Source organism: Pteropus medius, unplaced genomic scaffold, assembly GCF_902729225.1.
Source record: "Pteropus medius unplaced genomic scaffold, Ma_sr-lr_union100, whole genome shotgun sequence".
In the NCBI taxonomy this organism is placed as follows: domain Eukaryota; kingdom Metazoa; phylum Chordata; class Mammalia; order Chiroptera; family Pteropodidae; genus Pteropus; species Pteropus medius.
Window position 1 is genome coordinate 38,014,981 of NW_024349800.1, and position 22,932 is coordinate 38,037,912.

Sequence of the window (22,932 nt, forward strand, 5' to 3'; positions counted from 1 at the left end):
CTCATTTGGTTTCAGGTTTTTGTCGGCACAAGCTATAGCCTACACTGGACTTGTTACTTTATACTCATACCCTATGTGATTAATATACAAAGGAGTAAAATCTTGGTTTTTATTCCGTTTTGTCAAAGTTATCCCCAAATTGGCTTTCGTGCCTGTTAACATCTACTTTATAAGTAGTTACTATAAAAGAATTTAAGATGGTAGTCAAAACAGTTTGCCACTACAAAGGTATCTTAATATGTAATATTGACCTAGTTGGGGATTAAGTGATTAATACAAAAGAAGTTGAAAATGTTTTATTTGAGCGTTATCCCCATTTTGGTATATTTCTTGTCCATTTGAAATTGATGTCTCCCTACTGTTTTGGTTTCAGTTGACAATTTACTTGGTCCCTACTGTTTACATAAGGGAATGACTTTGCCTTGGGGAAGCAAGCTGACCTCGTGCTGTTCGTGCTGCTAACCTGTGTCCTGTGGGACCAGCCATCCTGCATCTAGAGCCTACAGATGGCATGGGAAGGAGGGGTGATGAAGGGAAGCCAAGAAATGAATGTCGTTATAGCATTGGCCTTGCTTTTCCTCACTGGTTTTGTAGAGTTAGACCTAAGGAATTGGGATTTGGCCAGTGCCAAGTCCCAGCCAAGAGGATTTACGAACCTTGCCTCTGTGCTCTCCTCAGGCGCAGAACCTGTACATGTTGTCTGATTTGTCACAAGCCTCCCTCCATTTGTGATTGCTCTGAAGCAGGCCTTATTTTTTGCAGTTACGCTAACCACAAGTTAAATTTTATTAGTGTTCATTAAAATAGGTTTCTAAAATGAGGCAAAACCTTGGGACATAATCTAGACTTCCCAGTCATCTTTGGGGAAACTGAGAGTACAATCTCAATTGCAGGAAGGGACTCCAAGCCAGCCTTTTATATTGACTCTGGTCAATTGTGGGTGTAGTGCGGAGGAAATAGATACAGATCCCTCATCTAGCATTCTCAACAGCAGGCTGGGGCCATTAAATAAATTACCTGTAGTAACAAAGAACTATCATGTCATATATCTTTAGCACTGAATTGGCTTTCCCATTTGAATGAAAATATTTAAAACATAATAATTGTATATTCTAGGTGGGCTTATGAATGCTTTCTAAATACCAGTGAAATTGAAGTAAGTAGAAACAGTAAACACAATTATAGCAACAATACATTTTAGACTCAAATTGCAAACACACAGCTAATTCTAAAAATAAACAGCATTATAAACTTTTAGAAAGTATAGTGTTTTATATGTCATTGTACATCCATGTATTTGAATCTAATATAATTTTGATGTAAAATGCTCTGAATAAATTGTATACCAAAAACCTGTGAGCTTCTTCATCTTATCAGATGTTTGCATGTGTTTTAAACCATGGGTCCCCAACCCCCGGGCTGCGGACCAGTACTGGTCCGTGGCTTGTTAAGAACGGACTGCACAGCAGGAGGTGAGCGAAGCTTCACCGGTGTTTGCAGCTGCTCCCCAGCACTAGCATCACTGCCTCAGTCCACCTCAGATCATCAGGCATTATCATCAGGCATTATCTTATAGTAGCACCAGTCCCTGGTGCTTAAAAGGTTGGGGACTGCTGCTTTAAACCATTTCAAGGACTTTTTAGTTTCAAAAATTTTAATTAAAAATTGTATGGTGGCCTCTGTTACTAGAACATCCTTGTTAAATGGTGTACAGCTTATGTCACTGCTTAGCTGTTCTAGATATTAGACAAGCAGATATCTAATTTGATATCCCTGAGGTACAAAGTTGGCGAGAATTAGTAGAGTTGGATATATGGCAAATCAATGCTTAAAATGTAGGGGGTTTTATCGGGCTTTAAATGTCAGAAGGAGCATTTTACAGCTACGTAAATGACTCAATCCACTTCTCAGGTGTTGTCCTCACACTTTTCCTCTCTCGCCTTCACCCTCCTGTTCCTTTCTCAGGAATGCTTATGAGGCCGGTGTCGGTGTCACCGTCCTGCCACTTTCTTGGCTCCTCTCCCTACCCACTATATTGTTCTCTCTCCAGGGCTCTCACAGCCACTGAAAAGCAGAGCAAGTATCACACAGGTTATGAACTCCCTGAGGACCAGTTCTTTGTCTCCTGTCTGTGTATCCCGGATGAAGCACAATCCTGGCTTTGAACTCAGAGTAAATTATGTTGTCTGCATTGTCTGTAGTCTGTCATGTGGGTTCCTGGTAGGTCACAGTGAGCACCTATGACCATGTGCCATGACCCTCTTACCTGATATGCATGGCAAGAAAATGTGGGCTTACCAGATCTAATTTGCCCACGCCACAGCTGTATATCACATGGCTAGTACTCTGACGAGTCATTTACTTACCGTGAGAATACAAAAAAACCTGACGCAATGCAGCTAAAAGTCAAATTGGAATCTCTAAACTAAAAATAGTCTATTAAAAAAAAAACCTTTCACATTAATACAGGTGTTCCCAGTCTCTGGACAGCTTGCACTGTAAGGTTATTTTCTTCTATTTAATCAAATACACATTGCCTGGCATAATGGCCAAGTTTGCAAATGCCAGTAAATTATTAAGCAAGCTTTATATTGCAAATTGTTCTTCCTGGTATAATTTATTTCTCAAGTCTGCAATGACTGAACACACTTTTTCATATGTCTTTGAGCACAATTTTAATATAATATTTGTCTTTCTGACAAACCAATATTTGTAGAGTTTCTGTGAAAGCAGCATTCCTGAGGTATGGTGGAACTCATAGCTGCAGGGGGTACAAAATCATGGTAATTTATCGCTTTGCTGTTGTATAATCATGCACACGAGTGTTTCCATTAGAAATGTATCCTGCTTTCAGACCTGCGAACTTTACAAAGCCCACATTATGCAGCCGTGGTATAAATAAAGGAAATGGCTGCATTAGCAAATTCAAAATAGGCACTTATCTTTTTCTTCCTTGCACGAAGACAACATCTTCATGTCCAGGTAGAGCAAAAACATTTAACCGACTTCAGATGCAGTGCCCCTGCGCAGTTGCCTGGACACTGGTGGGCTCCCAGGACCCACGCGTCGAGCGTTCTCTTGAAAGTAGGCATGCGTTTCCTGAAATTCTATTCATTATTTACTTGTTTTTGTCATTTCCTCCCCAAGAATGTGAGCTCTCCTAATTCTCCACAGACCCACCAGTTAGAACAGCCTGGCACTGGTAGATGCCCAGTAACCATCACTGGGTGAGTCAGTGGGCACAACAGTCATCTCCAAGTCAGTTCTTTTCTGAGATGTATGGTTTTTGTATGTTGGAGGGTTTCCCCACACGCTTGTCTTCATCAGATCAAAGATGCCTGCCATTAGTAGCTCAGAGCTAGGATATTGGGGGTTGACCAAGAAGTCCTTCACAACCCATATGCTTACATGATAATGTTTTTAAGTTTGCACTGAGGAGGAGGATTCGGATACGTGATGGAAGTCAGATAACAGGCTGAACACCAGCACAGTGCAAGAGTGGGATCAACACAAACAAAGCTTCATTTTAACATGGGCGGGAGACCTCTTTGGGGAAACAAGGAATACCTCCAGTTTTACAAAAAGACAAGACCTTCATACCAACAATAAATGTGAGCACTATTACATAGAAAGCTGAGACGCGTTTTGCCTTTGAGTTGGTGTGTGTTTGAAAATCTCAACCCATCGCTTAAAACATTGTTTTAATTATTAGCTGCTAAAACTGCATGCTCTGCTGTTCCTGGCCTGCCAGCCAAAAATGGGCTATGCTCCATCTGCCTGCCTCCTCCCCTGCCGAAGCTGCCTCAGGCAGACTCTGTGGTAGGGACACAGGATATTGATTGCTCTATACCCCAGCCCCTTTAAAGGAAGACTCAATCATATTATCAAAATCAACTGACAGATAACTTGAGATTTGAATTACCTAGTTGAGATAAGGATGTTTTCTTTCAGGCATGAGCATTAGATATGTTTTCCAAATAAGCACAGGTCACCCAGCAAGATGCTTTTTCACTCCCAATCCAGTCCCTTGTTCCCTCTTCAGAGTCTGCTTGGTGTTCCTGACCTATGGCTCGGCCTAAAGGAAAGTGGCATGGGGTGGCAGTGCCCAGCTCCTCTGCTAAGTGACTAATTTGAATCTCAGTAAAAGCCCTGGCCCCAGGTCTGTACTTAACACTTGGATTTCGTGTAGATTTAAATATTGCTGCTAGCTGTTTAATCTGGGATCAAAAAAAGAAAAGCAGGAGGAAAGAAAAAAGCAAATGCAAGATTTACCTCTGTGAGCCTGACCAGGGAGACTAGCTGACCCTGGGCAAGATTATGTTTTAAATAATCTTTATAGGAATAAGAGCAGTTAAAAAAAAAAAAGTCACATCAGGAAATATTTGAGTCCATATGGGTAATTATTTTCCGCTTAATTAAAATTTCCCCATCAATAGCATAACTCGAAATTGGAGGACTTAAAATGCAAATTTCAAAACCGTTAACCTTTGATCACAGCTCTGCAAACTAGAGCCTTGGGCCAAATCCAGCGCAGACTGTTTTTGTAAATAATGTTTCGTTGGAATACAGCCACACTACCTATACTTAGAATGGTCTTTGGTAGCTTTCACACTGTGACACACCAGAGTTTAGTAGTTGCGACAGAGACAATATGGCCCGCAAACCCTAAAATATTTGCTATCTGACCCTTCACAGGAAAAGTTTGTAAACCCTGATTTTGATAATTACACATAAACAGATCTGACCCCTTTCACTGCTGGGAGGGCTACTTGAACTGCATGCATGCTTCTAGAACAGTGCTGCTCCCTGGCCTCACCTGCCCTTGGGGGGCATTTAAATAAAACAGACCAGTGGAATCAGAATCTGCAGGGATGGGGATGGGGGGCAGTCCACATTGGCATTTGTTAAAGCTGCAGGGTAGAGAACCAGGATGCTCTAGGAAAAAAAGAAAAGAAAAGAAAAAAAAATGGCGGCTGCTGGAGTTTCTCCATCTCTGTGGTCTTGGCACTTTGCCCCTTGCCTCTGCAGCCTGCACTCCAGAGCCTTCTTAAAGGACTTCCTAAAGCCCTCTGCAGACTGAGTTGCTCTCACTCTCACAGAGACAGATGATGCACCTCATGGCTGTCAACCCTCACTGCACATTGGAATCACTGGGGAGCTAAAGAAAAAAACCCAGCATGCTCTTCCTCCTCCCTTCTCCATTCAAGCCTGAAGCCATTAAGTGACCGCATCATGGGTGAGGGTGTGGATGGCGTGGGGGAGCTGTAGTGGGCCAGAGTAGGGTGAGGAGGGCATCTGTGCAAACTCAGGGACAGCTCAACATGGGAGTAAAAGCCTGGGCAGGATAAGGAGGGTGTTCACAGAGCAGAAGGCATGCAGTGTAGGTTAGAGACTGGTTATATACAAGGAATTAACCAAATGAGTGAAAATATTAAAGATAATGGGAGCCAAGTTGCTCACAATTGGAGGAAGGAGTTATAACTATGAAGGAGGACTAGAATCATCTCTGTGGTGCTGGGTTGGAACTGGATGTATTAATGTGAATATATATATATTTCCTAGCTTGGTCCACTGAGAGATTATGAGAGCGGTGATGCCCCAATAGTAATGAGCATGATTATCACTCAGATCTTGGCTTTTAAATACCATTTTCCGCTAAAAGGAACGAATATTCTTTAGAGAAATGTCTGCTTTCAGAACTGGGGGTGGGAAAGTGTAAGATGAGCCTAAAATACTTTATTGTGAAAGAAAGTATTCAAGGAATGATGGAGACATGTCAAAAGGATGCAGAAACCAGCCTGGATGGCCTCCCATGGCCAAATCAGGGACAATTTGAGCATCAAAATTAATAATGCTAGTAAAGGATTAAACCCATTGATTAAAACAGGAAATCATAAGTTTATATTGATATACATTTTTAAATGATTAAATGGAAAGGTTAATGAGGAACAAGCAATTTACATAGTTTCAATTACCTACCTGTGAACTGCTTACTAATTAGAAAAGGAGGGGAAATAGAAGCTTGACTGTGGAGGAGCCTGACAGACACCCTTTTGATCAAGTGGCCAAAGCAAACGTCATCATTATGAGACAAATTGAAATTGCCTGATAGGATGCAATGAGAAGAACACATTTCTTCTGTGCTATTCCTGCCAAAGGTGCATGACCTCGATTTAATCACAAAAATAGACCAGACAAATCCAAATTGAGAGTTATTCTACAAAAAGCTTCATGTGTCAAGGTCATGACAGTCAAGGAAAGTTGAGGATTGTTCTAAACTGAAAGAGACCAAAGAGAATTGCCAACTAAATCGAACGCTTGATCCTGATCTAGATCCTTTTGCTATGAAGGACTTTGTCAGAACAATTAGTGAATCTCGAATGGGGTCTCCCTATGGGATAGTGGCAACGTAACGAAGTTATAATGTCATTTGTGAATATACTGAGTTCGATGGCTGTATCATATAAGGGGGTTCTGCTAGAGCACTGCTCCTCAAACTCGAATGTGCCTACAAATCAGCAGGAGATCTTAAAATGCAGATTCAGATTCAGTGGGTCCGGGTGGGTGGCCTGAGATTCTCCCCATCTAACCAGCCCCCAGGCAAGGCCCACGCTCTGGCCAGAAAACCACACTTGAAGTCACAAAGGCCTACGGAACCTACGGAACGGGGGCTTACCGTTCCCCTCTTAAACACACTCCTTTCCCCTTGTTTTGGTTCCAGACTCTGGGTTTCTTTTGGGAACAATCCCCTCCCTGTTCTCTGTGTGCCTGTTTGGGGTCAAATGGTCCTCAATGCTTAGGCAGGAAGCAAGTGACCTGGGTCTGTTCCATCCCAGACCCTGGCCACTGTGGAAGGCTGGAGGCTGGTCCTGAGACACAGCCAGGGTCAGTGGAATGCAGCTGTAAGAGGCCTGGTTGAGCAGACACAACTTCTACAAAACTCTTCACCTTTTGGAGCTTTCCTGGGGTTCCAAGCCTTACAGAGGGTCAGGCTTTGCTTTCTGCCCTCTAGCTTCTCAAGGCCTCAAAGTCTTTTCTGCCCCCATGTGACCCCGCCACTTGGTACTGTGTGACTTTACTTAGCGTACCGAATTTGTCTGTGCCTCAGTTCCTCGCCTATAAGATGGGATACCATCCACCTCACTTCAAAGGGTTGTTTTGAGAACTGAATGTGACTCACATAAAGTTGTACCTGCCTCAGAGTAGATGCTCAATAAATTTTCAATTGTTCATTTTGGCTTTTGGAGCTCACGACCCCACACAAAAAGAAGGGATAGCATCTCACTAGTAGGTTTCAAGGCATGTTCTGGCTCAAGAGTGGCTTAACACAGAGTTTAGGGACCCTGGAAGACAAGGCCAAATGTTCCACTAGCTATTATGTTATCGCTCCCCCTGGGCCCTATCAATTTTTGCATGGCATACCTACTCAATTCCTACCTAATTTGCTCCCATCTTGTATATAAATATAGATCAAAAGGAAATAAATTAGCAACATTGTGGGGATCCCAAATATGGTTTTCACAGTCCCAGTAATCTCAAACTCTGGCCAGTGATCAGGAATCCCTTTCCACTGTCTTTATTCTACTGCCATCCTGTGGCCAGCCTGTGCCACTGCAGTGCTGTGGGCCAGATGTGGCAGAGCATCTGTGTTCACGCTGTCCTCCGTGTGCCCAGGAAGGGGCTCCTCGGGAGAAAGGGAGTACAGTGGAAGGGTCTGCTCAAGTCCCCCACCAGTGGGCCGGAGTCTGGGCGTGAATCACCATTCTTGACTTGATTTTTGTTTGACAAACCTCAAGGACACGTAGTACAGAACCACAAAGCCACCACTGATGCCGATGACGATTAAGTAGATGGAGTAGAGTGGGTACGAGTCCAGGTGCATGGTGCTGAGGATCTGTGGACACAGACATCAGTGAGCTCGTTATGATTAAGAAGACATTCAGATGAATGCCATCTACTGAGAGTCCACAGCCTCAGCTACTTACTACGTCTCCCGGGATAGGGAGGGTGAGGTTGCCAACCGCCAAGTGGTAAGTTTGCCCTTTAAACTGGATCTGCATCAGTCCTTCGAAACACCATCGGAGGAAGGACACTTTGGAAATCCACGCAGGCACTGAGGACCGTGAGAGTCACATTATTCCCACAGGCTAACCCCTGTTCCCTGTGAAGCATGGAGAGAGGGCCGTGGTGGCTTTGCTCCTGGGAACGTGAGTCCCCTGAGGAGCAGGGGCAGATTGGGACAAGGACTAGGGTGGGGAGTCAGGGAGTAGGAGGGATGGGGGTGTAAGGATTGGCAAGTGGCTGCTGGGTCACCACACGTGGGTCCATAACAACTCCAGAGGGTGATTAATTGGTGTCCCTCCTGGCGCGTGCCCGGCTTCCCAGAGCTGACTGGCTGTGGAGACACAGCAGCCCCAAAACAGAGACTTTTGAGTCTGTGTCCTGACTTTGTGGCGGTATCAAGTGGTGGAGGAAGCTGTGACCCCTACTCGGGCAGGTAAGGAAAGGCCCGGCAGAGGAGAGGAGCTGAGGCAGGTACAGAATAGCTGTGCCTCAGTTTCTCATAGAGAGGAGGGCGTAGAGTGTGTGTGGGCCTCAGAAGAATTGGGTAGAGAGAGCGGAGGGCGAGCAGCCCCCTCCTCCATTCCCAATTGGGTTCAAACAAAGCAGCAACATGGATTTGCATTTAGAAAGGTCACTGCATGGATGAGGGTTGAGAGGGACGTGGAGGAACCAGGGCACAGAGACCAGACTATTGCAGTGGCCCAAGGTCAGATGATAAGAGCAGAACTGGGGATAAGGACATTTCAGAAAGCCTTGGGAGGCAGAATTGACCTGGCTCACTGGTGCTACAGAAGGGGAGGGAGAGTCAGGAGGGACTTCCTGTTTCAGCTGGGATTCATAAAACGGCACCATCTGAACCCTCTTGTGGAGTTATTCCCTTGGCACTCAAGACAGCTGTCCAGGGCACCTGCTCCTGGAAGCACCACCCTTGAGTTGGACTTAAATGATGAGTTCCCATCCCCAGGCCAAAGCAGGCGGAATCCAAAAGATCTCAAAAAGCTTGACCAGGTGTGGGGAGCAGGCCTCACCGGTCCACAGGTTATCCAAGCTTATCATGAAGCCCCCGGTCAGGTAGAAGGAGTTGTAGAGAGCGTTGCCGAAGAAGGAAGACATGTGGAAGGTGGGGAGCAGGGCGGCGGCACACAGCGCCATGATCCTGCAGCAGAAAACCACCAGCCACACCAGCAGGAAGTGCAGCATGAAGGGCTCAGGGCTCGGGCGCAGGTTGGCCAGCCAGTAGGTGGGCATCCCATAGATGATGATGTAGGCACAGTGCTCCGGAAGCTCCCCTAGGATCTGCAAAAAAGCAGCCCTTACAAGGATGTGGAGCCAATGCCTTTACCTGCCACTATTTTTTAAACATTTAAAGACGGCAACCTCCAGCGATGCCGGCCTTCCCTCCTGGTAATGGTCAGGCTGCAGGAGGAGGGCCGGTGGGTGCAGGCCTGTGGGTCCCTCGAGCATGAGCTCACAGCTGGCTCTCCCCTGCAGATGGCATATGCTCCCTCTGGCACAGTTCAGAGCAGTTTTCTCTAGGGAGGCAGCAGGTATCTGCTCTCATAAGACCTGGTTTCAAGGTCCCATCCCGCCTGCTCATACCTTGTACCTTGAGACAGCCACGTAACCTCTCTGAGCCTTCGCTTCCTTGAAATGAGGACAGTAACTAACACCCGCCTGACCTGACCTGCTTCCCGGAGATGTGGTGGGACTGGAGAGGTGAAGAATGAATGCTAGATGTTTCCCACCTTTTCTTTTTTAGGTTTCTGCTGACCAGAAAAGGTCGTTCCTGGCCCACGGTCCTGACTTTTTGGTAAATGTTTCAAATATATCAAGTCTCTGAAACTCCCCTAGGGAATGTGGCATCTACGGCCACAGATGCCTGGGCCCCCGGTTCAGCAAAATGCTTCTCTGTAACTTCTGTACAATGTGGTGGGGCTGTCTCTGCCCCTCCACCCAACCTGGCGCAGTTGCTCACTGTCAGCCCCGACCAATCACCTTGGCAAAGAAATATGGACCAGCAGTGTACAGCCCGTCTTCTAGTTCATAGTAAAGCATTGCCCTCTCCGAGTGACCTAAACAAGGAGAGACAAGGAGAATGAAAAAGTAAAAATAATTTTCAGTGTTTCTGTTTTTGGGTCTCTCTTAGTACCATTTAAACTATATTGCCTAAATGTTTTATATTTTTATAAAAACAAGCAGAGCAAAATCATCCTGATTTAGATGTCTGCAATTCTGTGACTTGTGCGTTGCTGTCAAATATAAATCCTGCTGGGAGAGAACTTCCTCCGACTCCATGGTAGTTTGTTTTCATTTGCGTATTAATATTAATGCATGAACTTTAAAAACAATGATCATCTTTTATTTCACAATCATGGCGAAATTATTCAGCAAACCTGTTTTCCCTGGGAGCTCAGAGCAACACAAGTCTGCTTTGGATCAGCTCAGAGTCGCTGACGCCATGGGCTCCAGCTGCTCCAGGTGTTGGTCACAGGGAGCAGGCGACACTCACATTTGGCAATGACATCCAGGATCACATTGAAAGGGATGAGAGCACCGATCATGAACAAGAGGGCCGTTGTGTCCATGAGGGAGAGCTTGGTGGCCCCGTGACCGTAATAGAGGAACCCGATGATCAGGGACATCAGGCAGGCCTCCGCCCCGTGGATGAGGAGGGTTGGCAGGTCTCGGAAGTCGTTGGAAATCTGACGACTTAGAGAACAAAAATAACAGGTGCCAGGGGAACAACGTACACTCGTCCTGTGACCTTGACCATGTCATTTAATCTCTGTAAGCCTCGTTTTTCTCATCCTGTAAAATGGGGACAGCCATGCCCACCTCACAGAGTTACTGCGAGGAGCAAATGAGCTCACTGATGAAAGCATCTGTCTCATGGTAGGTATTCAGTAAATTGGCTGTTACTTTTATCATCGATGTATCTGCCTTGTCATTTAACTTAAAGAAGTCATCCTGAGGAAATAACCAATCAGGTGCATAAAGAGATGTGTTCAGGATGTCGGCTGTAGTTACCTGTAATGGCAAAAGCCTAAGAATCATCTGACCATCAGTATGGACTCAGAGAGGAAATGCATCATGACTAGATTGAAATGAGGAAGACCTGACCAGATGAGAGGTAGCAGCACTATTTCGATGAAAAACAAAACGAAACAAACCAGTTACAGAACAATATGCAGAGCATGATCCCATTTATCTACTGAAATGTTTATGGGCCCCAAAACATGATCAGACCAAACACTGGGTCTCTTGTCCTCCAAGGACTGGCATGACAGGAAACCTTCCCTTTCCACCTGAGGTTCTCCTGCTTTGTCTGAATTTTTCACAATGGTACTAGGTGATTTCTATGATCATCAGGCCAGTAAACATATTTTGATTTTGTTTAAAAAATTAAAATAACAGGAGTGCTCTGTATCACCGGGAGGGCTGGTGCTGGGCTCGGTGAGGAGGGTTTTCTCAAAAGACTGACCTCTTCGATCACTTCAAATTCTAGTTCCTCCTTGAAAATCTCTTCAAATAGAAAGAGCTTAATTTGCTACAACAAAGACTTTCGGGGTGTGGTGGGGTAGTGGAGGCATGAAGGGGCAGACGATTACCGGATTAGTGTGGCAAACTGCTGCACGGGGCCGGGCAGCTTGGTGGGAATCAGGAGGTTGTTGATGTCCTTTTGGAGGGTCAGGCTGTCGGGAGGGAGAGTGCGTCATGGAGCTGTGGGGGTGGACACCTCCTGCAGGGTGCTCTCTGCCACGGGCCACCCGGCCCGCCTACCTCTCTGCACGAGTGCCCATGCCTGGCTCCCTGGCTTCCACTCTCCATAGGAAGTCATCAAAGTCACACACTTTTTCTCGAAACAAGGCTGCAAGTGACTGTGCCTTCTCCCTGGTGGCCACTTCCTGTTCTCTGCTTCTCCTGTCAATGCTGGTCAGGTCCACTGCAAGCAGAGGGTGTAGAGGTGACCTGGTCCCTGTATGCGTTCACAGGCGAGGAGCTCGGTACAAGCCCAGCCCACAGTGCTGGTCAGCCCGGGTCCAGGACATGCTGCCCACCCCTCTGCAAGTGGACCGTGAAGTGACGGTCAGAACAGAGAGGGGCAGAGAGCTGCCCAGGGCTGGCTTCTGCCCTGCCAGGCCTGGCTGCATCTACAGAAAGCCTGCCTCAGGGATAGGAGCAGTGGATCAGGTAGGGAGCAATAGAGGAGGCCCTTGGGCCCCGGCCCCCTGTCCCACCACCCAGGCTCATTATGGGGACATCCCCAGGACAGAGAAGGAGGCACCAGACTTTTGGAGCTAAAGGCTGTGGCACAGTTATGCCCTGGCTCCAACTTCAGTTGTCCAAGCAGCTTGTGGTGAGGACTTGGCCTGCCAGGTGTGTTGTCCCTGGGGAGAAGGTGGGCTGGCCAGGGCAGGGCTGAGCAGTCTGGGCTCCTGGCTACTGTAAATTAGTAATTTGGCATCTCAAGCAGCCTGCCCAAATGGGAAGAATGTTTTGGCTGAAGGGTGCCAGGGCTCAGCCACCTGTAAATAAAATTCTCACTGCTCCCAGGGGAGGGCACCAGTGTGACAAGTTGGAGAACCAGGCTGACCTGCTGTTGCCTCCATTAATGGCTGTGAGGACACCTGGTAGCCCCAGATCACAGCCCTCCTCTCAGGGGCCCTGCCATGCTAGAAAGGCACACCTACCCATCACAGCAGGGCCGGCCCAGCCCAGCCTTGATCCAACCCAAAGGGGTCTCCCCTCCCTTCATTTCTCCCTTCCTCTTACCCTCTTAACCTCTCTGTCTCTTCCCTCCTCCTATTTTCATGGCAAATCTCAAGGCAAGGTAATGTCTAGGAAGGCTCTTGTAAACTGTGATGTGTCCCCTGAGCGTGCAAGGCTGGAGCTCAGAACTCCAGACTCCCTGGGCACTGCCAGGCCCTGCACCCCAGCCAGGCCCTGAATTGGCCCTAGCGTGTATAGGCAAGAGACCCCATCAAAAAAAAAAAATGCTAATATAAAACAAGAAGAAAAAGAAAAAAGAGGTTTTTTTTTCTTTCCTAAGGTCTGTTATGGGCGTTTGACATTTAGTAACCTCTCTCCAGAGTTACTGCAGTTTTTCCCTGTGGCCAGGTTGGCAGGTGCCCTCTGCCCCCTTATCTGGGGACGGCTGACCTGAAGTTCACACACTGCAGGAAGTCAGCCTGGCATCTGAGCACAGGGAGGGAGCATGACCGCTCTACGAGTTCACAGTGTGAGAGCACAGGGCGAAGGCTGGCGGGCGGAGGGAGTGCCCATCCTAGTGGCGGGCTGGAGGGTGGGTGTTGGAAGGAGAGGGTGGGCAACAGGGCCAGGAGTCTATGCACACAAGAGTGGCTAGGTCAGACGCTGCTTTTTCTCAGGTCCTCATTTCGAGCATTTGCTGCCCACACCCCAGTCCTCTGTCCTGCTCTCCTGAAGCCTCTGTGAATTTCTCCCCTGAATCTTTTCAACAAGCTTTGGCAGGGTTGGGGGTGTGGGGTTGCCCTGTGTACCAGGCCACAGGCCTGGCCGGCTCACCATAGAAGTCAGCGGGGTTGCTGTATCGAGGACAGGGGTGGCCGACTGCCGTGAAATACTGGACCATGTGCTGGGCTGCCCCCAAGTAGATGGTGGTGCCGGATGCCATCAGGAGGACCAAGTCAAACAGCCTGAAGATGTCCGACCGAGGCTGGTGGAGGGAGATGAGCACCAACCTGTTGCCTTTGGCCAGCCTGGACAAAGTTTTCACCAGGTTGTGGGCTGTGAAGCTGTCGAGCCCAGAGGTGGGTTCATCCAGAATGAGGATTCCTTGCCGACAGAGAGAGGAGCCTGGTAAGTCAGCAGGACTCTGGCTGGACCAGGCCAAGCCAGGGAGGTGACACAGGCCTTTCACGCCCCATCTGGCACCCGCAGGCCTCACCTGGGTTCCACAAGAGCTGCACCCCAATGCTGACTCTCCGCCGCTCACCCCCTGACACCCCCCGCAGGTAGGCGTTGCCCACGCGCGTGTTGGCACACTGCCTCAGCCGCAGCTCAGCGATCACATCGTCCACCTGAAGGGGAGAGGAGCCCAGGGCTTCAGGGGCCACCTCCACGGGCCTCGCCAGACATAATTGCCCCAGAGTGTAAAAACGCCTGCTCCTCCAGGCGGCTTTGAAGCTCCAGCCTTTGTTTCCCTGATGCATGGTTTGTTCCCTGCTTCTGTCCTGAGCAGCTCTCACATGCCTACCGTGCCGTGTGTCAGGAATGGGGCCATGTGCTGGAGACAAGAGAGTTGGGCTCCCTGCCTACATGGAGGACCACCAAACAAGTAAATAAATACTCGCCACACATTTTGCCACCTGCCATGAAGGGAACCAGAGGGGCTGAGATGGCTTACAGAGGGTTACGGGGCTTTAAAAGAGTACCGAAGGGCAGCGCTGAGTACCTGGTAGAATTTTCCAGATGAACGAATGGTGAGCTGGGTTGCTCAAACTTGACTGTGTGGTTGGGCCCTGAGACAGGGAGGGAGGGCCGGGGAAGGGACGGATGTCGTGGCTTCTTGGGGTCGCCAGGGTCAGTTACTTACCCTTTTGTTACGCTGGGCCTGGGAGAAGGTTCTGGGCAGGCGCAGCTGGGCAACAAAAGCCAAGGTCTCACGGACGGTCAGGTTGGGAAGCAGCTGGTCATGCTGGCGCACGTGGGCCACAGACTTCCTCACCAGCTGGGGTGTGCTGGGCTGTCCGTTGATCCAGATTTGGCCTGATTTAATCTTGCCTCCGTGGCCTCGCCCAGTGATCACATCTAGCAAAGAGGATCTCCCACAACCTGCAAAGCCACCGAGACATCCCTGAGATCAGAGATTCTTCGGGGGCCAGCCTGGAAGCCACTGCTGCCTGGACTGCTCTGTCCTTGCAGAAGTGACCAGCTCCTAGGGGAGATGGCACAGTGGGAAGCCTTAAATGAGGGAGCCCCAGCAGCTGGAGTCTGAGGCCTTTTGCACAAAGCCAACTCGAGAGGCCTTGGGGTGCTAGAGGCACATTGATGCTGCGGGTTGAGGCCAGGTCAGCCAGTGGCTGCATGACAGAAGGATGGAATCCCGGCCTCCACAGGCATGTGTGGCTCTGGAGTGTATGTCCCCTCCCCCAAAAGCAAGGCTGTCATTAATTGTACTCACGAAGCTTAACTATTTTAGGCTGGCAAACATGCCAGCAATATTTCATTGTTCAACTCATTGGGCTCAGAAGCTGGCATTGTGGGAAGGACTAATTTGGAGATGTCTTTTAAAAATGCAAAAATGAATCTATTTTCTGAAATAAGGGAGGAAAAAATAGAGAAATAACAGATGTGGAAATGACTTTAAAATTACAGCACAGTGTACATGCGCGTTCTGCATTTCTCTCTACCCTCTACACGCTCTTATTTTTTATCAGGGGTGCTCTTCAATCTGTCTAAGAACAAATGGTCCATTGCACACAAATTCACACCATCCACTTCTGAATGGCACAGTGATTGCTCTGGATTTGGGAAGGTAAGTGTCAGATTGCACCAGGTTTCTGAAAGCATTCAATGTGACTTTCTTGACAGACGTTGAAGCTGTGAATGAATCTGAGAACACCTTCTTGCAAACGAGCTGGGGAAAAGCTCTGTCCAGTCTCCCTGGGTGGGGTTTTGGTATCCTTACTGTAAATTTCCTTTTGGAGAGTAAATTTTCCAAGTTGTTTTCAAACAAGGGAAGTGCCAATACATATCATGTAACAACTTCTCCTCGCCATATGCAAGTGACTCTTGCAGGAGCCTCACAGCCCTCGTGCAACAACCAAAATTCAAGAAGCTTCTTCAGTGATCCTTCTGCATAGGGGCCACAGGTTCTCAGGGTGGAAAGTGACCTGCACGTTGCTGCCTGGGTGCACCTCCTTCAAGGCCCCTGAGAACTTATGTGGAGCAAAATGGCCAGTAGAGAAACCAGAAAGGTTCCTGCACACAGCTTAGCCTCAGATGGCAGATCTAGGCTTTCAAAGCAACATTCTCACTGTGGGGTCCCAAATCAGGGAGGAGAAAGGCCACATTTCCTAAACAAAAGTTTGTGAGAAGTGAGTGGTGAGTGGTCTTCCCAGCACCTGGTAAGATTGGAGAGACCCTTATGAACCAGGAGAAAACACCCTCCAGAATCCAAGACCCTTATAAGACGGCTGGAATCTCCAAAGCGGTAAATTCATTCACTGCAAAACCTCTCTGGCACTGCAGATTTTATAGAAGAAGCGAAAATGCCTGGGGCTGTTTTAGTTTATTTTGAAGAAAATTATAACCATTTTTTTTTTTTTTTTGGTGAGTAGAGTAAAAGTCATAGAAAGTGTTATTGATAAACCTTTCTAAGAAATTATTTTAACTATTTCAGCTAAGTAAACCTGAAGTTAAACAACTCTGAACCTAGGGTCAGAAGACCTGGAGACGACCCAGTGTAACCTCTCCGAACTTTACTTTCCTCCGCCACAAATCAGAAACATGACAGTTATAGGCCTGCGTGTAGTGAGGGTTAACTAGGATGACTCAAGGGCTTTGTGGAAGCATCTGGTAAGTGCCTATGTGTCCACTAGATTCTTAATTCGTGAAGGGGAAGCAAACATAACAAGAAAAGCCACCAGGGGTTACAAACAAAAATACTTGGCCTATGGAGTATCCACTTTATCCTTGTTTAGATCAGCATTGCCGAGGTAGGGGCCACAACAGGGTGGGACTTGACTCGTGGGGTTGCTTCAGTTACAAAGTGCATTTATGCACATTATCTCATTTGATCTTTGGTTAGACAATAAATAGAACTTCCTTATCTGAAGACTGTAAAAATTTAAAGCAGATGGTTAAAAAGTTGAGTTATCTGGACTTCTGGAAATTATTAATTAAAAGATAAAGTGCTCTCTCTAATACAATGTAAGGGAGAAATGCTTTGATATCTTAATCAGGAAGCCAAAGTTCTAGTTCTAGGTCTGCATTAAATTTATGTCCTTAGGTAGATAAAACTGTATTTCTCTAGATTTTACTCTCCTCATCTGTCAATGAAGGTGTGGGGGGAAGGGCAGGAGGACACTCCAGAAGCATTGAGGGCTACATCATTTGAACATCCTCCTTTAAAGATGCTCTCGAACTGGTAAGGACGAAGAAAGGTAGAAGACAATGACAAGAATGAACTCTGTTCTCCGAGACCCCATTCAACTCTGGCATTCTATAATATTAAGTTTGGCCTGCTGAGGCAACTACTTGAGGCACTCCAAGAATCTAGATCTGTGCAAATGGTTAAAGGTCATGTCAGCCTTGCAGGGCTGTGCCTACCCGCTGTCTGACCATAACCTGGAATCCAGCTGTGGGGGAACAATGAATGAGTGCTCCTTGTGGCGGAGGAGTCCCCTGAAAAGAACATTAAATTCTAAAGCTGCCTGATGATCTTGGAAAGCTTTGTGCTTTGTCTCCACACAGGTGTTAACCAGAGACAGAAGCTCTGACCGTCTACGAGAGGCACACTCACGATTCCACACTCATGATTCTCAGCAAGTACTTGAGAGCAGGTGAGTGGAGGAGCAGAGCTTTGAGCCCAAGGGACCATTCTGCATCCCACTGCCCCAGTATAGCCCCTTGGTGGTACCTGAGCTCCCGATGATGGCCAGCATCTGCCCGCTCCTCACTTTGAAGCTCAGGTTCTGGATGCCTGGCTCACAGGAGTCCTTATGAGATGTCCAAGGCATCTTGAACTGAGCCAGCTGCTCAAACCAAAGCAACTGGGAGGCCACATCCACCTGGGAGGAGACATTGGCAGGTTCCTCAGAGAGCCAGATGGCTCAGGGGCTTCAGTAACTTCTGTTCGGCTCTCTACAGGAGGCATCCTCCTGCTGACACACAACAGGCCTGAGCGGCCCCCACCCAGGGTCTACCCAACATAGAAGCTGGACATGGAAAGCATGTGCAATAGCAGAACAGAAATAAAATACAACACGAAGTAAAATGATGCCTGCTCTCAATGATAATAGTAATTTACTAATAATTTACCAAATGCTTACTATGTGCAAGGCACTGTATTAACCAATTTATGTCCATTATCTCATTCAATCTGCACTGTAAACCTATAACATAGATATGATTATAATCCGTTTTACAGATGAAACTCAGAGCAGTTAAGTCAGTTGCTCAGGGTCACATAGCTAGCGAGTAGCGGAGCAGAGAAAGGATGTGTCATGGCTCATTTGCTTGTCCTAACTCACATCCACAGGAAGCCGGACTTGAGCCTCTGAGGTTCACCATCCCGGGCCCTACCGTATTCCATCTGGGCCACCTGGGGTCTGCCCCAGGGGAGGTGTGTGGGAAATAGGGGTCTTTGAAAGTGATCGGGGGACTCTGGAGAGCCTTCGAAAGGCACTTGCACTTTAAATATTTTATTAGCTCCAGCAACAGTACATTTTACCAAAAAAAAAAAAGAAGAAGAAGATATAAAAGTGAATAGAATCTGCATAAAGTCTGCAGTTTAGTTAATAGTATCATACCGTAATTGATAATTTTGCAGTCAGTAAGCAAGCTGTTAACATTAGTGAAAGTTGGACAAAGGGTAACGGGAACTCTGCACTATTTTTGCAACTTTATCAAAAGTCTAAAGTTATTTCAAAATATGAAGTTAAAAAAGAGTTTTATAGATTTTTTTCCCCCATAGGTTCACACAGTTTGCTTTATGTGTTAACAAAGTCTCATTCTTTATGCCTCGCAGCCTCTAGCTGTGACATGCGCAGTAGGAGGAAGTCGTCTAACACGTGAGGCAATGGGGACTGGACCTGTCTTTGTGAGCAGAGGACCCTCAGGATGAGCTCACCCTTCCCTTCCACTTGGCTTTCCTGCCCGCTCCTCCCACCTTATTCTCAGGTGTGCCTCTACCTGGTAGCTGAGGTCTCGAACCTCCAAGGTATTGGACTGGCCACTGTAGGTGAAGTAGAGGCTGTTGTCACTTTCAGAGGAGAACAAGCTCTCCTGGGTGCCCTGCAGGGAGACACGACAAGCTGAGAGGCTCCTTCGGAAGCCACTGAGGACGTAGGAGAAAATGGACGAAAGAGACAAGAGAGATGAGAGCAGCAGCTCCTGTGGTTGATTGAGATCTCGAATTGACAAGACACGCATTTGGGCAGGTGAAACTCAACGGCTCTGAGAAAATAGCAGCATCAGTGCGGGCTTGTCTCCTCTTCTCTGCAGAGAGAGTTTTAGAACCTCCCCCCAGTACAGCTCCCGGGCCCAGGGATCCCCACCTGCAGTCTGGTGCAACCTGAACCTAAGCAGCCTGTGCTGGACAAGTCCAGGCTCGGACCAGGAGAGAGCTTTGTGAGTGTCCGCTCTGGGAAGACCTGCGCCGGGAACTGGCCTTTCGTCCTCTCCCCGCTGCATCTGACTTTATACTTCCTAATGCCAAACCAGCCTTACAGATCCAATATGTTAGAGAAAAACAGCTATCAACAGGCTAACGCTCAGTGTTTGTGAAGACGTCATCCTTAGAAACGTTACATCTTGTTTTGATGAGGAGTTTTGCACAACGAAGCTATTCAAAATGCTCTTGGGAGAGTTCAGAGAAAGTCCCGTCCTCCTCCTCCTCCTCCTCTCCTCCTCCCTCCTCCTCTCTTCTTCCTCTCTCCTCCTCCTCCATCTCGTTGCCATTGTTGGAGTGGTGCTATATTTGAATGTACGTCAAACAAATCAATGTTTCATGGTATCAGCCGATGCCTTTGAATCATACCAACCATCTGCAGATCTGAATTCCTTCTATTTTTATCAATTCAATCATTTAAATCATAGAGGCCCAAGTAAGTTTTCCATTTTTTAATGCATTCAAATTTTCTTCCATTTCTGCAGTGCAGGGAAAAGTATGTATTCATTAATGAGTTCCTGTTGATTTCTGTCTTCTTTCCTCAGAGCTGCCCTTCTCACAATGATGTGTTCCTTCAATCAATCAAGCATCCAACAAACACTTATTGGGAGCCCCCATCATCCTTTAGGCATGGAATTTGGGATGGGGCAATGAAAAAGACAGTCTTTGAGAAGATTAGATTTTACTGGATGAGACAGGTGATTAGCATAACGCAAGACAGGCCAGGCATAGAGGTAGGCTGACCTCGGGCACCCAATCAGGGTATCTTTTCACTGTATACCCAATGTGCTGTATGTGAAAATAACATGACTTAGAACCTACATGAAAATAGCAGGTAGGTGCTCTGAGCAGGTGAAGGGTGCTGGGGCCCAGGGGAAAGAGATGTCAGAACAGGAAGACAGGTAAAGGGAAGGGGAGAGGTGAGTGCTCCCTGCTCCTCGGCTCCTCCTCCCCCTTCACCCTGGGAAGGTATGGGCCAGCCTGCGACCCCAACAACTGTGAAGGGACTGTGCTTTCTGAAGCTCCACAGGAAGCTCGACTTTCCGAGGAAGAGAATTCATGCCTGGGTTGGGGACAGCCTCTGTTCCATTTTGAAATATTTTCCTTGCTCCCAGGAAGAATTTGTTAGACTCTTCCTAAAGTTTTGACAAACTCTCTATATTTTTCAAATACTTAAATATCTATTCGGCTGACATCTTAATCAGCACGACTGTCAGAACATCACTTGAATTTCTGACAGATGACACCCAAAAAAGCAAAAGCAGATTTATTTGTAGGTAACCAGCTCGGCTCCTGCTGGGCTACACTGTAATTTCTCCTTGTATTAACTTCTGATCAAATTCCTGAGTCAGAAGCATCGAGAGGAAGGAAACCTGGGGAGCACAGAACACGAGGTCCTTATTCTAAGATGAGGAGCCCGTGCCCCGGACAAGTGGCGACATGCTGAGGACTCATGCCAGGGAAAACACGCAGGGTTTGTTCTTGGCTGAAGGGTCAAACCCAGGCCTTTTCTAAAATGTTCAGACCAGATCTCACACGGCTCTGCCCTGAGGCCTGGGACCCTCTTATCCTCCTCTGGCCATGATCTCGGCCATGGGCTGAGGAGCCTGTGGGCCAAGGAACTTGCCACTCCAGGTACCCAGGACCCCAAAATTCTCTGTGCAAATGACTGGGAGCCCACGCCCAGGGCCCGTGTAAGTTTCATCCAGGCCAAACTCCCTGGGCATTGACAGCACCACCCAACTGCGTGCCCCAGGACAGAGGGGCATTTGTCTGCAGAGAGTGCAGATGGAAAGTGGGTGGGCAGGCTGGAGTGGCCACGTAGGGGTGTGTGAGGTCATGTGCGGAGCTGGGATGGGCAGAGAAGGGGGACAGGTTGTGGCTTGGTTCCTCCATGTCAGCACCTTCTAGCTACCTCTCAGAGAAGTCCTAGAACTTCTAAATTTACGCCTGGCCTTCCGGGTTGTGGGGAAGGTATAGCGAGGTAAGAGGAGAGAAACCGTCTTATTTAACAGTTCTTAGCTCCATTGATAACTTTAAAGTATCTAGAGAAATGATGCTTAGCCCTCATGCTCCTGTTTTGGCACCTTGAGTAACAGGATTGGAGAAGAGAAAACTGGAAATGGCAGGCATTCCTGCACACATTCCTGGGTGTTGAGTTCGGGCAGCTCTTTTCTGCCCAAGCTGTGGTGGCTGAACTGTCAGATTTTCCAGGCAGCAAGTGTCCCCAAAGCCACCTCTGACTTTACATCCTATTCGGGCTGCAAGCATTGCAGTCACGGCTCCTAGGAGTCATTTCCTGGTGAGGACTGGTCCCGTGGGATATTCACAGAGCAGAGTTGGTTATTTGCTGTGGCTACAGAGCTGACTAGGAATGGGGGGCTCCTTGGGCCTGGCCGAAGTCGGGTCCTAGCAACCGAAGGTTAGCTCAGGTCGCCTGTGGCCTTCCCTGTTGGGTATGGAGTCTTCGGTGGCTCTTGACTTTCTCTCCCTCCTCCCCACAGCAGGCAAAGACAGAAAAGCAGGGTGGGGGTGAGGCAACGGTGCAGAGTGGGGAGCTGTTTCCTTTCTACCTTCCAGTTTAGCCTCCTGCTTCAAATCCTGCCCAAACCCCAACTTTAGCCAAAGGCCATTTCGCAAGTAAACATTTCTCATGTAAAATGAGGGCAGAAACCCTGGACCCCAACATTTTGGTCCCCTGGCTGTTGCCTATTCTTACTAGCTCCGGGATCTTATGACTGCCGTCTGCAGCCTTATTTTGAACATAAAGTCTGGTGTTGCCATAAATGTCACCTGCAATCCTGTCTCATTGTTACTGACACCGAGACTCGGAGCTCGACAGCCACACAAAGGAGATACCGCAGAGTCCCTGGCACGTGTGAGGACAGGGCTACAATGGAGTCTCATGAGTATAAAGCTAGATCAGTCCAAGTCACCAACTAGAACATCGATTCCCTATTGGAGTGTGCCTCAGGGCAGGAAGTGACCTCAGAGGCCCCCCACCAACCCCTGACCCATGAATCCTTTCCCCTCAGCCCTTAGATGCCCATGAAATGAAGTCCTGCTGCCCATTCTCGCTGTTAGTAGTCCTGGTGGTGAGTAAGGACGAAAAGTTCCTGAGGAAAGAAAGAAAGGTCCAATCCACCCTCCCCTTACTGGACTGAGGTGACTGACTCTCCATCACTCACCGAGGCATCCTGGGGAGCAGTCCTGATACGCAGCTCTCTCTCCTCAGCCATGGGTGCCCCTTTGCTGCAGCTTCCTTTGGACCTTAGCTGCTGCCTGCCAGTGTCAACGTTTTTTTTCCTTCCCAGAGCTGAGCAACCTCTGGCCCTTGTTCAATGACCCACCATCTGTCTCCCAGCATTCCTCTCTGGCAAGCCTTCTCACAAACACAGACTGTGTGTTCTGCCCACTGCCAAGATAATACATACATTCTGGCTAAAGGTACATCAGATACTGGCGTCTGAGACCAAACCCCACGCTGCCTAAGG

General features: G+C 47.8%; 1 protein-coding gene across 1 annotated transcript; it reads right to left on the bottom strand.

The window, feature by feature from the left end:
• Positions 1–6,011: 6,011 nt before the first annotated feature.
• ABCG8 (ATP binding cassette subfamily G member 8) lies at positions 6,012–22,825 on the bottom strand. The gene is made up of 13 exons (XM_039887281.1): positions 22,627–22,825; positions 18,961–19,062; positions 17,687–17,837; positions 14,639–14,877; positions 13,991–14,123; positions 13,609–13,878; positions 11,845–12,007; positions 11,673–11,756; positions 10,574–10,773; positions 10,060–10,136; positions 9,093–9,360; positions 7,986–8,113; positions 6,012–7,894 (listed from the first exon to the last, which is right to left on the bottom strand). The coding sequence occupies exons 1-13, from the start codon at positions 22,675–22,677 to the stop codon at positions 7,757–7,759; spliced, it is 2,004 nt and encodes a 667-aa protein (XP_039743215.1). The 5' UTR covers positions 22,678–22,825; the 3' UTR covers positions 6,012–7,756.
• Between the last annotated feature and the right edge of the window lie 107 nt (positions 22,826–22,932).